General features: G+C 37.1%; 1 protein-coding gene across 18 annotated transcripts in view; it reads right to left on the bottom strand.

Annotated features, from left to right (window-relative positions):
* The window catches only part of BNC2 (basonuclin zinc finger protein 2), a 360,639-nt gene that overhangs the window by 69,537 nt on the left and 274,624 nt on the right, over positions 1-16,478 (bottom strand). Inside the window, exon 2 of one of the 18 annotated variants that reach the window (XM_085528318.1) lies at positions 2,137-2,241. The exons of the other annotated variants lie outside the window; for them this stretch is intronic. Coding sequence (XP_085384444.1) covers positions 2,137-2,139 — 3 coding nt within the window. The 5' untranslated portion in view covers positions 2,140-2,241. The remainder of the gene's footprint in view (positions 1-2,136; positions 2,242-16,478) is intronic. 18 annotated transcript variants of the gene reach the window in all.

Raw genomic sequence — 16,478 nt, 5'->3', positions numbered from 1 at the left:
GGAATATAGGCATGTACTGCAAAGCATGTTGGGTGGGTCAGATTCCCTATCAGAGAGTAATAACCCCAGATGACAGTGTTAAAGTTTGAAATAATTGCAAACATGTACACACACAACCACATACACACACAGACATTTCATATATTTTATCTAAGTTTCCCAGAGAATTCTACATACTATTTAAAATTCTTTCATCTTCACCCTACTGCCATCTAGATAAAAGCTCTCTAGTCAACAATACTGAGACAGAATTCCCTGACAGACTTAAAGAAAAGTTTATTGGACTTTATGCTATCTGATTTACTTTATTTTATTTTGAGGGGTAGTCAAAGCATTGTTGTATTCTCTTCTGTCATTTCACTTATCTGGCTTGGATTTCGTGTTATGTGTGACTTGACTGCTACTGTATCTGAACCAAGGTAGGAGAAACAGTTCTCTTGCTGAGTGGGACTTCCAATCAAGAATAAGCTAGCTGACAGAAGGGAGAAAAGAAGTGGGGGCTGGGGGGTGGAGGGTGGGATATGTCATGTTGAAGATAAACTTCAGAGAAATTAAGGCAACGTCACAATACACTACATGCATTTTAGAATTATTTAGCATCTGTATAATGTGAACGTTAGAAGAAGCAATTTCCTATCAGGTTACAGCACAATAATTCTCACATTTTAAGAGATGCTTATGACAGCTGAAGACCTTACACTCTAATGACTCCTTCCACTACTTCTGATACAGTGCATATAAACCGTTGTCTTAGTTTAGAAAATACAGTTTTCAAATCCTGTGATAAAGCCTTTGTGACGCAGGACTAAGGAGAAGTACGTAAGTGTCCCCCGACCTCACGTGGAAGTGCTTGTCAGGAATGCAGATACTGGTGACATGTGGCTCGCTGGGGACTGAGCGCTCCACTGGTTCAATAAGGCTACAAAAGTGCAACAGGCCTCGATGTCAGTTACATGGTTTTACATACCTACCATGTCAGTGGTTCTCTGCCTCCCTGGGAATTTATTCAGATATAAGTGTATTCAGACCATAACAATGTCTTCTACCTGCCAGAAAGCTAGAAAAATACCCACCTTTTATGAATCTGCAGTGCATGACTGTTGCTGTTTTACATGTTGGGAGGGGGAGAAAGAGAGAGTGAAGAAGAGAGAAAGGAGGCCAGGAAGGGGAGCAAGAGAAAGAAAAAGGGAGGGAGGGGTAGGGGGAAGGAAGGAGGGAGAGAAAGGGACAGCAAGAGGGAAAGAAAGAGAGGGAGAAAGAGAAAGGATTTCCAGAGAATTTTCGCCTGCATTTTATAAATTTCCCCAGGAAGAAATTCACCTGCATACCTGTGCCACTTCTCTAAAAGCTAATTCTAAGTTGCTACAAATATAGAGTAGTCTAAACCAGGTTCCTGAACACTTTTTTATTTAAAAGGTCCCATATTCAAATATGCATTTAACTTAGATGAGCAGCCCAGAAGACGTAAAGCTACTCATGTAGGTTATGGTTACAAAGCCAGGGCCCAAGTCATTTAATTTCTAGAAGGAAATACACACAGCAGTCAGCAGAAGTCGTAAGTGCTGGAAACATGGGGATTAGGGATTAGATATCTGTTCATTTTGCACACTAAGGCCGGGTATCAATACAGAAAAATTCTAATGGCATTAGTGACCCCCAACGTCTTCTTATACCTCCTTACACACTGAGAGAACAACACAGAGAATATTTACTGTGCTGTAGCCCTTTCTTTTTCTCTGTTTCTCTGATTCTGATGATATTGTCAGTTATAGAGACTTCTAAAGTCAGTTATTAAGAACTGCTTTTTAAACCATTGCCTGTCCGTGTTGCAAGTTAAAATTAGTTTTGAATAAACTTGTATATCCAGTATTACACCTTTCACCTTTATCTGGATGCCCAAATATTATTAGATGCAGAAATAATGAGACATACAAGCATTGTGTTTCTGCTGTTATTATTCACCACACAGAAATTAAAAAACAAGAAACTTTCAAATTCTCCAAAAAACTCATGCGACAGCTGTAAAGCATATTCCTCAGGCACATGAAATCATCTCAAACTGTGCAATAATTAAGAAGTGATGCATCATTTTGCAAACATCCTACAACACTTCTCAGAAAAACACAAAATACTTACCATATCTATACAAACAGCTTGTTAGTACTGTGGGAATCTGGACTGCTTAGAAATGCAACAGGAGTCAAATCTCTGGTATTGGCTTTCATGCACACATATCAAGACCTAATGTGGAAATAGGGTAGCAACTGTAAATGCCATCTGAAATTCTTACCGTCCTTACTATTAGCAAGGTTATGTGCCAAATGACACAGTAGTTAAAAAGGTATTGTTTTGAAAGGAGAAGGGAATTAGCAACACACTGTTGAAATGACACATCAAGAAGGAACCTACCCTGTTTTTTTGTCAGTTTTATTTCCCATGTTTGTGGGGATAGAAGTGACACACTGCTTTTCTTATGTGAAATGAACATAAACGCAATGACAGCTAGACTGCTTCAAAGACACTATACAAGCCTGCAGATGAGAGGTGCAGCAGTAGCTGTACTTTGTATAAAGTGTAAATGGAAGGAGTTTGGGAGATGTGAGAGTGATAGGAAGGTGCACCTTGTAAGAAAGCTAACATGTTAAATATGTGTTATAAAACATTTCAAGTTTGAATTCATGGAATCATAGAATGCTTTGGGTTGGAAGAGACCTCAAAGATAATCCAGATCCAACCCTCTGCTGCAGTCAGGGCTGCCACCCGCCAGCTCGGGATGCCCAGGGCCCCATCCAACCTAGACCTGAATGCCTCCAGGGATGCTGCAGTCACAGTTTCTCTGGGCAGCCTGTGCCAGGGACTCACCACTCTCTGAGTAAAGAAGTTCCTCCTAACATCTAACCTAAATCTTCCCTCTTTTAGTTTAAAACCATTCCCCTTTTCACATTTTGCTCTTAATCAAGAACACAATGGCACATAAACCCATCTGTGAACAGATTTTGATCTCCTGAACAAATTTATTTATTTATTTAAGTTTTGCCCCATGACCATGATATATGTGGTAGTAACATAAGAGCCTGCCTAAGCTTGGCATTTTCCTTCTTTTATTGCGTTGGTTCATTTTTGTCAGAGAGAATAATGGTTTGTGATGGACAGAGAATAATTTTACTCTCCCTGTTTTGTTTAAATACTCTGAAATACGGTTGTAGTAAGTTGATAAACAAATTGTAAAATTATCATTTGTGTAGTACTTCGAATAATTATATAATCTAATATGTATCAGTATTACACAGTGTATAATCTGTCTGTATCAGTGCTCTACATGGCATGCTTTTTCTAAAAATCACAGTTTTTTATTGAATAGTGAATAAATAGTTTATAAATAAATTCTTGTGATCTAGCCAAACTAGTTGAAGTTTCCTCCCTTAGCATTTACTGATTATTATTTTTTAACTAATAACTTGCTTGTTAAGCATGCTCTTTGTTTTGGTTTTAATAGGAGAAGAATGAGAGATGCATGCACAAGTACAAGAAGAAAAGTAAGACTCTAAGTCATCTATTAAACACTACATATTTAATTCAAAAAAGATTTTATCTGTTTTATCTGAATTTTATCTGGACTTCAAATAATGTTAGAAAAAGTGCCAGAAAAGCTTCAGATAATCAGAATGGATGCCTGGGGCCATATCTGAAATTTGCCTTGTTCAAATGAGTAACATTTCTATGGTAAATCATTCATTTCTGTTTACTGAGGTCACTCAGGTGGGTAAATTCATCCTGTATAAGAACCTCCCAGATTCTTGGTATTCGCTGCTTTTTTTTTTTTTTTTTTTACTGTATCTCTGGACATGACTTTCACTAAACATGGCTAAATAAACCTATTTCCTTCCTGTGGATAAAGCACATTAATGAGGATGCCTAAACATGATACTGGAAAATTGTTCTCTCCACAGCAGATGGTACCTTGCTGTAACTAGTAAAAGTTTCAAACATCACATTTTTCTGGTAATTTACTGTTTGTGATGCAACAGAAATAAAACAACTGGAAAAAAAAAGAAAAAGAAAAAGAAAAAGAAGCAGTAAATGAAACAAAAATCGGTATCAAACGGAATCAGTCATTTATGTGGTAAATGATTTATAGATATGTGAGGGGGATACCCAGGATATAGTTCTCTGAGCAGACATAAAATACAGTTTTATTTAGTACAGCATCTTTCAAGCAAGTTGTATCCTGAAATGCTGCACAGACTTATATCCTAGTGTTACACTGATATTGTAAATAACAGCAGAGGGAAAAATTATGAGGCACAGGTAAACGAATGTTTTCAGCTGAGACCTGAAAGAAATAGAGACGCCAACAAAGTATAGAGTGTATCTAAGAGCACAAACTAGAGAGGAAAAATGGCGTGCATGAGCTCTGACAAGAAGCCTGTGGTGGGAGATAGAGGAAGTCAGCTGCTGAAGAGCTGAGCCAGCAGAGAAGAGGCTAGAGGAATCGTGGTCAAATTTCTGCCACCTTACTGCAGTCTCTACTGAAGTAGACAAGATGTCTGAATATCCAGGAGCAGAATTTGTCTCTCTCATTTGATTCATGCTGATATAAACTGTGAACAATTCTAACAACTTAAAAGAGTTCAAATAATAATTTCTCTGCATAAATATCTGAACAAAAATATGTTCTGTTTTGTTTTGTTTTTAGAAATATTTAGGAACAACCACAAATTTAATTTGTGGCAAATTCTGAAGAGAATTTAATGAAGAACAGAGGTAGGCTGTTTAATATGGTTGCACTTTTCAGTGCACATTTGCCAATATAAAAACAATGCCACTTGCTGGAACAGGTTGGCAGAAAAATCATTTAATGAATCTGATTGAGAAGTTCCCCACTTTTAACATCAAGCACTGTAAAAGGTAGTTTTTCAGGTACAGCCATGTAAGAAACACTCTGTTTCACATCAGTTCTCACAAAAATTACCTAAATCTGGCAATGGGTAGAATTTTGAATTCTAAATTAAGTGGATGCTAACAGAGGCTTAATTAAGAAGATACAAGCTTTCCTAGGTTTAGGTATTTTATTATGATGTTTAAAACCACACCCTTAGCTCATAGACAGCAATGCTATGAAAGAAATTTCAAGTTATTTCAAGGCTCACAATATGTTGCTATGGTGCATGCTGCTGAAGAGAGTAAGCTAATGGGCTCTCTATTTAATGTGATTAGAGCTATTATTGACATAATGCCAGGAAGACGCAAAACCATTAGCATTACACTACAGCTCACTTCAGTCACTACTCAGATTTAGCATTTGATCCACAATTTTAATTTTGCTCTGCTCTATTCAGGGCTGCATTACACAAAATGCATAATTAAAAGCTGCTGTGATTCTCTCTATTTCTCAAATTAAAAACATAGCAAACATTTGTAGTTCTAATCCACTAGAAATTAATAAATCAAACATTGTCTTTTATCCTCATTCCTCAGTGCAATTCAGGATGCATGTTGGGAATATTTCACCATGTAGCAGAGAAAGATACACTAAGAGCTACTGCTCCAAAGAACAGTCTCTAAAGCCTGTGCTGTACTGCAGCAAGAACCTGGAGGACAGCAGAATACTGATAGCTTTGTGATTCCTGAGTTTCTACTGGAAACTGGTTCGCAGTGCCATCAACCCATAAATCCTTTAAATTCATTTTTCTTTATTAGTTTGTGTGTGAGTGTGTGAGTGTGTGTGTATATCACTAGAGAAGAATAAAGCTACAGATGGTTTTGATTTTGCAAAATTTTGCACCTCTTGTGCTTAGATTTTGCCAACAAAGAAAAGGAGTAACGGTGATCCTAAACTGATGTACTAATTGGCTTACTCTGTTGATCACTCCAATGATCATAGCTCATCGTTTCCCCTTGACATAGAAATGGGCTTCTAACTATACCTAAGGCATATTGTACCTACTCCCTAGAGTCTACCAATGCTTCCTAATCTTGTAATAAAATCTTTTCATTACAAACTCTGCAGGTCAAACTAACCAGTTAGGAGCTTAGAAACATTTGTTTCAGATTGCTAGGTCTGCTTTCAAGTGAAACAGCAATCACATTTTCTCTGCTCTTATGTCTTTTGCATATCCTTCAATGAAGGGTAAACATGCATGCAGTCTATTTTCTAAGATGAGAGTCTTTTCACTTTTTCTGTAAAGCTAAACAGTGACAGTGCAGGTGGCAGCTGAAAAAGTTTTAAAACTTTCCATCTGCAAGAAAAAATACCTAACACAGGCACTGCTTTTTTTTTTTCCTTTTCCCTTTCTTAAATATATTTTTGTCCTTAATGTGGTGAAAAAATGGTATCAGTAAAAAGAGGTTTCAGGAATAACATTATTTTAAATGTAGTGATTATAGTTTTTAACATTGTCACAAGAGTTCACTTGCTTCACATAGTGGAAAGAGGTTGAATCCTAAAGCTTTGGATTCAGATTATAGATTGCAAATGTGCATGTGTATAAAAACAACTGCAAAAAGTACAATCATATATTAGCATCCGGATTTTTGTATTAGCAGAATAAATCTAATTCAACAGCAACTACTTAAGAATTCAGTTTTATTTTAAAGTTATATTTTTTAACTCTTCTTTGGTGCAAAGAATTGTTTTAGCACTTAACACTGCTTGAAAACTTACACAATCTAATTGGCACTACTACAGTTTTCATTTTACCTTAAAATCTATGTATTAGACATTTGCACTACTTTGTAATGAAGTAGAATCTGAAGACTGATGTAAGCCTTCAAATCTGTGATCTCTTAAGCATCTACATGATTTGCTTCAGTTACGTCTTATCTCATTTTTTCATCAATGGTCACCTGGATGGACGCTGACCTAATGCTTCTAAAAATACATAGTATGTTGAGTGTCATACTGTCTCCTAGAGCAGAAGTATAGATCTTTCCAGTTCACCTCTCGCAAGCATCAGAACTCTGGCATATGTTATTTTTCTAAAACAACAGTTTGTTTTAAATTTTGTTGTTGTTTCTGCACTCCAAATAAACATCCTCATTATTGTGAAAATCTCATTAACGGAAATATTTTTCCCTAACACATGAATGTAATTCATAGTTCTTCAAGGCTGATGGGATCCAAGTGAGCTTAGGTTTATTTGCTAGAATATTTTTTAAAGAGAGTTATGTCATGGTTTTTTGCAGGTCTTCATTAATCCTGCTGAAGCCCCAGTATATCAAATCACAATCAGAAACAATTTTTTTGGTTAAGATGCTATTCAGTATACTGCTAAATAAATATGTAAAGTTAAGATTATGACAGGAAGAAATTTGTTCTTGAAAAATATGTAAGAGGGCATGCATAATTAATTCAAATATGTATTAGGAGGCTAAGGGAAGCAATCATTTAAGACACTGCTTATCAATATTTACATAGAGTTAGCTCTTAAGTCTCTAGGAAGAGTTCTTAAGACATCGTTATATGTTTGTCTAAAGATTTTAATAAGTAATGACATGCTAAAAACACTAGCGTTCAAAGCTGGCCTTAGTGATGCCAATGGAAACAAGTGCATATCCTTGGACTACCTTGGCTTAGCACAGAAAAGTGAGCTTTAACTTGAGCCATTCTCAAGTCCAGGTGTAAATGCATGTGTGTAAACCAAGCTCAGGAACATAAGGCTATTCTCCTGGATGATTGAGATGGTGCTTGTTTGGCCACAGTTATGTACTAGAGCACACATGTGGCATTTTTGCGTGGGTGAAAGTGAAGAGAAAATGTGTGACTGAGACACTGTCAAGAAGGTTTCAGCATGAGAGAAGTCACTATGCTTTCATCTGTCACTGGGTGTTCAGAGCTTTTGTTTTCATAATGCTGAACACAGGCATTTGAAGAATTTCTGCATCAACTCACATTTTATATAAATATTTCCACATCAAAGGAAACATACTACTACTATATAGTATATGTAAACATGTACTACTTTATTTTCACTTGATTTGAATATTAAGAAATGCCTATGCTTTAATTAATGAGAGTCTAACCTGATTAGTTTCATATTTCTTGTTATTCAAAAGTACTCAAATTTCTCTAAGTTTTCAGCTCATATTCTGAAAAATTGTTTGTATTTTCAAAATACCATGATTTCTTTTTTCCAAACTTAAAAGGGACTGAAATAGGTTTCATACTGCAATTTTGATTGCAATATTCCCTATGAAGAGATGTCTGGGCTTCATAAATATAAAAATCTTCTGATGTTTGAAGTCTCTGTTGAAAATTCAAAAGGAAGTTATTTTCTCTACAAGGACACATGGTGACGTGTCCTCCAAGGCTCCTTGTCCAAGTCAAACTGATATTTGTGCACAAATAATGAAGTACAAGGATGTATGCCAAATGTATTTACCCTTTCTCTGATAACAATCTTTACCATCATTATAGTCCATTTCCTTACCAGCATTGAATTAATGGGTTTGGATAACTCTTCTGCCAAATGTATCATACAAAACAATTAGGAATTTTTAAAGGATCGAAAGCATCTTCTGGTCCCAGTGAGTCTGTACCCACTGCCTGACAATATGGCTAATAAACATTTTAGAAGTAAAGCAATGAGAGCAAAAATTATTATGATCTCTGGAATAAAATACCACTGTCAGAACATCAAACAGAAGAGAATTGAAAAATCACGTTATATCTCAGATTCACAACACAGCTAGTCTTCTTGATCTCCCTCTCAGCAAACCAGATTAGCTTAACCTATGCCCAATCCAGAATACCCCTTGGCATAATGACAGTGCACAAAGGAGTCATCTGAGTGGAGAGAGCTTCAGGCACATGGGCATAACTGAGGCTACTGCTACAGGCAAGGCAAATGAAAATAGTCAGCTCATTTTTGACTGAGACAAAAACAATGAGAAACACCTTGAGTTTTCACACAGCAAAAAACACCCCTACTGTCAGCACAAAGTGAATAGCAGTACTGCTTGATAATGTGAGGCCTACTCCAGAAGTAATGACTCCTATTTTATTATGTTGGCCCACATTATCAGGGGTGAATAGATGTTGTTGGTATGGCAGTAGAATTTGAACCTTCCATCAGTGTTCCATTACATATTGATGCCATGTGACAGACGACAGCAGAGGGACAATCTAAGACTGCCCCTCTTGGGCCTGACATGGAAGTGTGTCTGAAGATAAGATGTGGAATTCATACAGTTGTCACACTGAGAAATGAAGAGCATCTCCATCAGCTTATCTGCATGAATGGGTGTATTTCAATCATAGAATTGTCTATGGATCTGAATATCAGCTTCAATGTGTTGGAAATTAAGGTGGCAGTGCTGGAATATCACAGTTTTTGCCAGGTGAGTCCTAGGAATGCTCAGAAAAGGTACAGAAAGAACACTGTACACAAGTTTGTCAGGATATCTCGAACCAATACTAAGCTGAAGGTGCCAGTTTCTTGGATCACATCATTACTGATGTGTATGGCGTAACTGCTGTAAATTTGAGTCAAAATGGCAGTCCACAGAGTGGCGATATGAATCCCCCATCAAAGAAAAGTTCAAGACACAGCCCTCAGCACATAAAATGATGTGCACTGTCTCATAGGATAGGAAAGGGGTGATCCTTCTGGATTTCCTGGAACCCAGACAAACTATCGACTCTGACAGCTGGATTGACTCTGACTAAACTGAAGGCTCAATATTTCATTGTTACGTCGGAGAAGACAACCCTTCTCTAGCAACAAATGGTAATGCTAAGCCCCATACTAATTTGAAGATAGAGAAGCACATTGCCAGTCTCGGCTAGACTGTCCTGCCACACCCACAGTATAGTCTAGATTTGTAGACTTATGACTTCCATCTATTTGGGCCAATGAAAGATGGGCTACATGAGCTAAGTTATCAGTGACACTGTCACAGCAGCTGTGAAACAGGGGGTCATCAGTGGTACAGATTTTTATCAGTGTGGCATGCAGGCTCTTGTTCATTGCTGGTGAAAATGCATAGCTAATAGTGGTGATAATGCTGAAAATCAGTGTTTTGTAGCTGAGAATTTGTTCCAGGTAAATAAATAGAAGGGATTATTTTCAGAGTAACCTACAATTAAGAAAAAATATGCATAACTCAGTACTGTAATGATTTGTTTTGGCTGCACTACAGTATTTCACGCTGTCCTATGGTTGATTAATTGTAGGTCAAATTAATAGTAAAATTGCTCTTTATAAATCACAGAATCACAGAATTGTAGGGGTTGAAAAGGCCCTCCAGAAATCATCGAGTCCAAACCCCCTGCCAAAGCAGGTTCCCTACACCAGGTCTCACAGGTAGGTGTCCAAGCAGGACTTGAATATCTCCAGAGAAGGAGTCTCCACAACCCCCCTGGGCAGCCTGTTCCAGTAACCCTCACCGTAAAGTTCCTGCACACATTTGTGCAGAACTTCCTATGCTCCAGTTTCTGGCTGTTTCCCCTTGTCCTGTCTCCACACACTGCTGAAAAAAGTCTGGACTTGCCACTTTGCCCCCCCCCCCCATCATATATTCATAGACCTGGATCAGGTCCCCTCTCAGTCTTCTTTTCTCAAGGCTAAACAGACCCAGTTCACTTATCCTTTCTTCACAGGGGAGATGCTCCAGGCACTTCATCATCTTTGTGGCTCTCTGTTGAACTTTTTCCAAGAGATCTCTGTCTTTTTTGTACATGGGAGCCCAGAACTGGACCCAGTACTCCAGATGAGGCCTTACCAGGGCAGAGTAGAGGGCAAGAGGGAGGAACTTACTGTTCCTCAATCCTCTCTTTGGTTTTTGCTCCTGCCACCATGCTTTTCTTCACACAACTCAGGCAGTGTCCTGGCCTCCTGTTCTCTTCTATTAAGCAGAATGACTGATCACACTTTTTCTGCACAAAATGTACAAGGCATGATAAAATCCTCCAAGAATGTCCAGGATAGCAACAGAAATTCAGTAAAATCAATTAAAAAACAACAACATATTCAGTCATAAAAATTAAGTCACTAGAATATCTGACTGCATTACAAGGTTCCATCAGACTCCGCTAACACTGATTTCCGACACATTCCTCATTTGTTCTATGTTCTTCATTTTAATTGACACCAAAATTTTGCAAGACACAAGGACTACTGAGTGTGAGATGCATCTCACTAGCAGACATGTAAATATGAATTTTTACAGATTTGTATCAGCACAAGGTAAAAAGGAGTCAAAATGAAAACATATGGAAGATGAAAAGGAAAATGCCAAAACTCAAAACACTCAGGAAAGATTTTAAATTGCTGAGTTTTTCCCAGATAGTCTATTACTTAATCTCTGATTTTATCCTTCAGTGAACACAGAATGTTCTGCCTAAAAACATCTTTTAATGCAAATTATAAGATGAAAGAACTGTTAGATGTAATAAGTGTAGATCATCTCCTGTACAGGTGCTTTTTAGCTGACGAAGCACGAGACCTAAATTAGCCACTTGGATGTTGGTGGACTGTACCAGAGAGCATTGTAAGGACTAGTGTATGATTTTGTATTACCAAAAGGATGACATTATATTATTACAATAAATCCATTTTTGCAGCAAGGAAAAAGAACTTGTCTCTTAATGTGAAGAAGGAGAAACACCAGTCCCGGACTCTTTACATCTAATGGCTGAGCTGAGCAGCACAAAAATGATGGCACAGATGACAGTGTAGAAGCTCAGTTTCATTATTGGATAAATAAAAGGACAACATCCTACTATTGTTAATTTGTGTGTTTTTACATTCTCATATACTTTAAGAAAATGCTTTACATTAATGCATGAGGTGTGGCAGATTTTCAGCCCTATTGCCAACCCCTGTGCAAAGAGATACAATGAGTTATTTTTGTTTAGGAAAACAAAATATAGGTGAAATTACTCATAGTGCAAACAAGAGAAGTGAAAAACAAACAAACAAACACAGCAACCAACTTTTTCACATGGCTAAGAGCATTTTTTGTGTATGTGTTTAAATTCTTGGTTTCCAGTCACGAGTAAGGGATGTTTGGTGCCTGTGCAATTTAGTAGTAAGGAAGAGATCTAACAAGATGTAAAACTGATTTCAATCAGGTCTGGGTAAGATGCTAATGCAATCTTTACTCAGCTCAACAGAAACCAAGGAAAATGCAGATCTCCTCTCTACCCTGGGTTGACACAAAACTGTAAAAGTTCAAATTTTATGTCTGTTATATGGAACTATGCCAGATCACTGGATTATTCTTGTGATGAGCTCAAAATAAAAACCTCTCTGTTTTACTTTCTCAGCAGGTGTACCACTAGCTCTTTTCTGCAGCAGAAACACAAACCAGCAGTGTTTCAGCAAGGTAATCAAAAACTGCAGTCATTATACACAGACCCTAAAGTCCAGTACTGAATTCTGACTAAGACTGGCTGGTTACAGGCTTTGTTACTTTAAGCTCGTAGGACAGTGTGAGTGCTACATGAAATCACAAGTCTGGATTCACCTTCACTCCTCTGGATAGAACTCTTCTCCACAAATAGCCCCCACTACTTTGGATAAAATTTTATATGAATTTAGAACCTACACAACGTGAGAAAAATAGTCAAAACCAAATCCATAGAAATAAATGAAGATCCCAACATTTGTTTACTTACAACATTGACTTCTTGTACTTTCATAAATATATTTGCAAAAGTATATGTGAATATCAAAGAACTTATTTTCAATGTATGTAGGTAATCCTGCACTGACTTTGCATATTTGTGCAGAGGCACACCCAAGTTCTCAGCTTAGGTTTCTGAGTGTGACCATAATTTAAAGGATAAACATTAAAGACATACAGCTATTAGTACAGCTATGAGAAATGCAACCACGAGCTTTACAATTAAAATCAGTTATCGATTTCCTGTAGGGTATACAAAAAAAAAAAAAAAAAAAAAACAACAACAAAAAAAAAACCTATTCAAAAATGGTTTTTAAATACACAAAAATGGTTAATATGGCAATCAGGAAAAAGTGAATTCATTGTATCAGAAGCAAAAGATCAGACAATTGTATGCAAATTATAGTAGGACTGGATTTAAATGCAGTAGGTTTGCAATGTATCATGTGCAAGTCAAAGCAACATAGTTGTATGCTTGCTCACCCTGGATCCACTGAAAAGGCCAGAAGCACTAACATGAGAAAGTGGCACGTTGCTATCACATTGCAACAAGATTATTGAAGTAATAACAAAAAATAAGACAGCTGAGCAAACCAAACAAAATCACAGAAAATCTGTTCTAGTCGATCCCTTTTGTAAAGGTGACAGATGATGTGTCAGCTTCTGTGTGTACCTACAGCTTCTGCAGTCCCTTCAGCCTCACTCCTCTCCTTCAACTAGGTGATGAGATATGAAATTTTAGTGGCTGTGAAACTATGGTCAGACTATAGGATTTGCTACTTCTGTTACAGTTTGGGCATTTTAGAAAACAGAATAAAACATGTTCAGAAGAAGAAAGTAAAATATTTACTGCTGGCTGTTAAACTACATCCTTTAAGTTAAGGCTAATGTGCTTTCCAATGTGGGAACATTACCAAGGGGTCAGCATTACAGCATTAAAATTTTAGAAACCAGGACTCTCAGGAGCAGTACAAGCAAAGGAACACAAATAGAGTGATGGAGCCACTGAACCACAAACAGTAGTTTTTAAGTGAAAAGTCATGCAAAGGTACAAGGGCCTCAGGTCTCTGGTGTAACAGGTACATCTATGTCTGCCTATCAGCTCACTCAAGTGCTATTAAAGGCCGACCAATCCATCTGAGTGGGCCCATTTGCTCCTTGCAGGTACAAATGGCTATTTGCTGTACATATGCGATTACACACTCACTTCCTTTGCCCTATGCTAACAGCATGTAAAACAAAAAAGTGCCATTTTATGTACACAAAGGCACTTATCTGGGGCCCTTGGGCTCTGAATACAAAGCACTCTGAGTAGATTGATGGTACTGCGGTGGGGACAAACAGGAAATGGACAACTGTGTATTTCCCAGGTTAATAGCATAATGATTCTTTATTACTAAAAAACTTGTGCTCTTCACCACCTTTTGCTACTGATTCTTCCACAGTAGAAAAATATGATGTAATGGAAAGCTGCTGGCCTCCGTTTAGGCAAAGGATGCTGTGAAAGTCAAAAAAGGCAAGGAGGGATTCTGGATTTCTGGTTGTTGTTACCTTGTTTCTTTGCAGTTTCTGCTGTTGCTGATTTAAATCAGCGAATGCACAGTGTATTTCTTTGCTTAGCTTAGGCTACAATATAAGAACATCTTTCAAGCAAAAGTTGGATTCTTTCCAGAGTTTACAACTCCTTTAAAAATACACTTAGATGTAATTAGCAAAAGCTTAGGTGACATATACACTGGATGGAATATTTCATCCATGAATCTACAGGGATTTGAATTGCTTGCACCATGGCAGGTGCTGTGAGTTTCACTGCTTCTATCAGCTAAGATCCCTGGTGAAAGAAACAGCAAAGCAATTCATTCAAAAAATAACTTTCCAACAATAAACCCTATGCTCTCTTCCCTCCTTCTCTCCTGCAAACAGTCTTTTTCTCTTCAGAAAATTAATCTACACAGAAAAGCATCAGGCCTGTTAAGAGTGTCACTCTGCATGAAGAGTATGATTTGTGCTAAGATGCAGGCTACACTTTTTAAAGGATGATATATTCACAGACCTTGCTGTACAGACATAATGTTTTTCTCACTCTCCATTGAACACATTTGTTACTTAAATGGAGTATCAGTGTGAAAGTCCTCTCAGAAATATTTGCATATCCTCACCAAAAAGACCAACACCATCCCCTTGCCAGGCAGTATTAATAAGACTAGCAATGTAATCTCATGATTTGTACTTTTTATTGCCCCTCGGTGACTCACAGTCCAAACATTCAGATAGTTCTCAGCATCTTGAAATTTGGCTCTGTGTTAATTTTTGAACAATATCTGCCATTTTACACCTCAGAGCTCAGAGAAGGCAGCACAGTAGTTGGTGTACAGATGTGACAGAATGTTTTTATTCCAGAAAAAAGCTCCCTGTTTTTGACGCACTGGAAAATGTACAGCCAGAGAACGCTTGAGGCGAAGATGCCACACCAGCCTTACATCTGTCTGCTTTCATTTGTCTACAACTGTGCTTATAGATAAAACAAGCCTTCCAGATGTCATCACAAGCAGCGTTCATATGCTGACTTCACTGAGATGCTATTGTTTGCTGCCAGCATAACAGAGTTGTAAAACTAAAATATTTAAACTCTGTGCTACTCAACACAACTTTGAATGTCACACAGGATCTTATTTCAGGATTAATTAATGTACACCCCAATAAAATAATCATGTGTTAAAAAACAAAGCTAGTAAGGCATATACAGTATGCTCCCCTTTTTCTTTCTTTCTTTCTTTCTTTCTTTCTTTCTTTCTTTCTTTCTTTCTTTCTTTCTTTCTTTCTTTCTTTCTTTCTTTCTTTCTTTCTTTCTTTCTTTCTTTCTTTCTTTCTTTCTCCTTTTTTTTTTCTTTTTTTCTTTTTTTCTTTTTTCTTTTTTTTTTTTTTTTCTTTCTTTTTTTTTTTTTTTTTTTTTTTCAGAGACACTGCTCTGATTCCAGGAAACACAGTGGAGCTGAAGAAGTTGCCAGTAAGAGGAAAAAGCATATAGCATATGTTTCAAGAGAAAGGGTGAGCATATCTATACTGCATGTGATAACGTTTTGCATATTTCACATATTTTAAACTGTCCAAACTTTGTTGAGGAACTGTTACTGAAAACTAGGAGATATATTTTAGTATCTTAGTCTGTAGTGGTTGTCACTAAATCTTTATTATAGCTGGTAGCAAATAATTAAGATTATTGCAGAATTCATATGTTTTCCTATACCATTTCCAGTTGACCCACTGCAGTATCATTAATGACTTAAAATTGCAGGAGTGCAGAAGATTTCTCCAGCTGATCATTCTGCCATGGAATTACTGGTTGCATAAAGTGATTATTACTTTTAAAATTCTTCTAGCTGTTTGTGTAGAAGACAAGCAGATATTTTCCTCTCCAGGTATTTCTCATGTCTTAATTTGAGTCTTGAGACTACTTTGTTTTGTTGTTTTTGAGTAATTTGTAATTAACCAGAGAAAGCAAACTTATACCATGGAAAGCACCTCTGTTTCAATTCTGGATATTTCTTAATGGATGAATGTATGAGCTTGAAATGATAAATATTCCATTTGTGCCCTTTTGTGAAAATTATCCTACTGGAACTCTGTGTACAGTATTCCTATCATGCCATATGGAAAATATTCAGTTATCTCTATATTAATAGTTTTTATTTCTGAAAGCTTTGAGTTACTAATTCTTAGATAAGTATGGTAGGTTGTAAACAACCCCAGGAATTTTCAGCAAATTGTTTTGGTAGACACCAAATTTCCAAGGAGTGACCAAGTATGGACTATACAGACTGAGATCCAAGGAAAATTCCTACTTTGTGATA

This window comes from Coturnix japonica, chromosome Z (assembly GCF_054131305.1).
Source record: "Coturnix japonica strain WE chromosome Z, WE-NBRP24, whole genome shotgun sequence".
In the NCBI taxonomy this organism is placed as follows: domain Eukaryota; kingdom Metazoa; phylum Chordata; class Aves; order Galliformes; family Phasianidae; genus Coturnix; species Coturnix japonica.
Note: the sequence above shows the minus strand (reverse complement) of the source record. Positions and strands in the feature narration are given on the sequence as shown.